This window comes from Sinocyclocheilus rhinocerous, unplaced genomic scaffold (assembly GCF_001515625.1).
Source record: "Sinocyclocheilus rhinocerous isolate Xijiao unplaced genomic scaffold, SAMN03320098_v1.1 C35642328, whole genome shotgun sequence".
NCBI lineage: Eukaryota > Metazoa > Chordata > Actinopteri > Cypriniformes > Cyprinidae > Sinocyclocheilus > Sinocyclocheilus rhinocerous.
This window is the reverse complement of record NW_015758580.1, coordinates 1-562: the sequence shown is the minus strand read 5'-3', so window position 1 is coordinate 562 and position 562 is coordinate 1. Positions and strand designations below refer to the sequence as shown.

At 38.4% G+C, this 562-nt stretch overlaps 1 protein-coding gene across 1 annotated transcript; it reads left to right on the top strand.

The window, feature by feature from the left end:
* Nucleotides 1-7: 7 nt before the first annotated feature.
* Nucleotides 8-558, top strand: LOC107735010 (guanine nucleotide-binding protein G(t) subunit alpha-1-like; the record flags this gene model as incomplete). Its single annotated transcript, XM_016546845.1, has 2 exons — nucleotides 8-183; nucleotides 425-558. Coding segments are annotated over exons 1-2 (306 nt in total), but the record flags the coding sequence as incomplete, so codon positions are not given.
* Between the last annotated feature and the right edge of the window lie 4 nt (nucleotides 559-562).

Genomic DNA, 562 nt, shown 5'->3' with positions numbered 1-562 from the left:
CCTGTTTTTCCATGTCCTTCCAACCCAAGAACCGAATGCATGAGAGTCTCCACTTGTTCAACAGTATCTGTAACCACCGTTACTTCGCCGCCACCTCCATTGTACTCTTCCTCAACAAGAAGGACGTCTTCCTGGAGAAGATCAAGAAAGCTCATCTGAGCATGTGCTTCCCTGATTATGATGGTGAGACAGCATTTTGTCTGCAAACAAAAATATAAAATGTATTCTTTAACATACAGATTCTTACAATTGACTTTTACATTAAAAGAGAAAAACTAAAGATTTAACTCGGAGTATTAACAAATTTTCAGCAGGGATTTATCATGGAACATCACTTCTAATTATTAAGATATAAATATCATTTATCATTCGGTTTCTGATATGCAAAACCATGCTAAAAATTACAATGCCATGTTTCTCTCAGGTCCCAACACCTTTGAGGATGCTGGTAACTACATCAAGATGCAGTTCTTAGATCTGAACTTGCGACGAGACATCAAAGAAATCTACTCCCACTTGACCTGTGCCACAGACACAGAGAACGTCAAGTTTGTGTTCGATG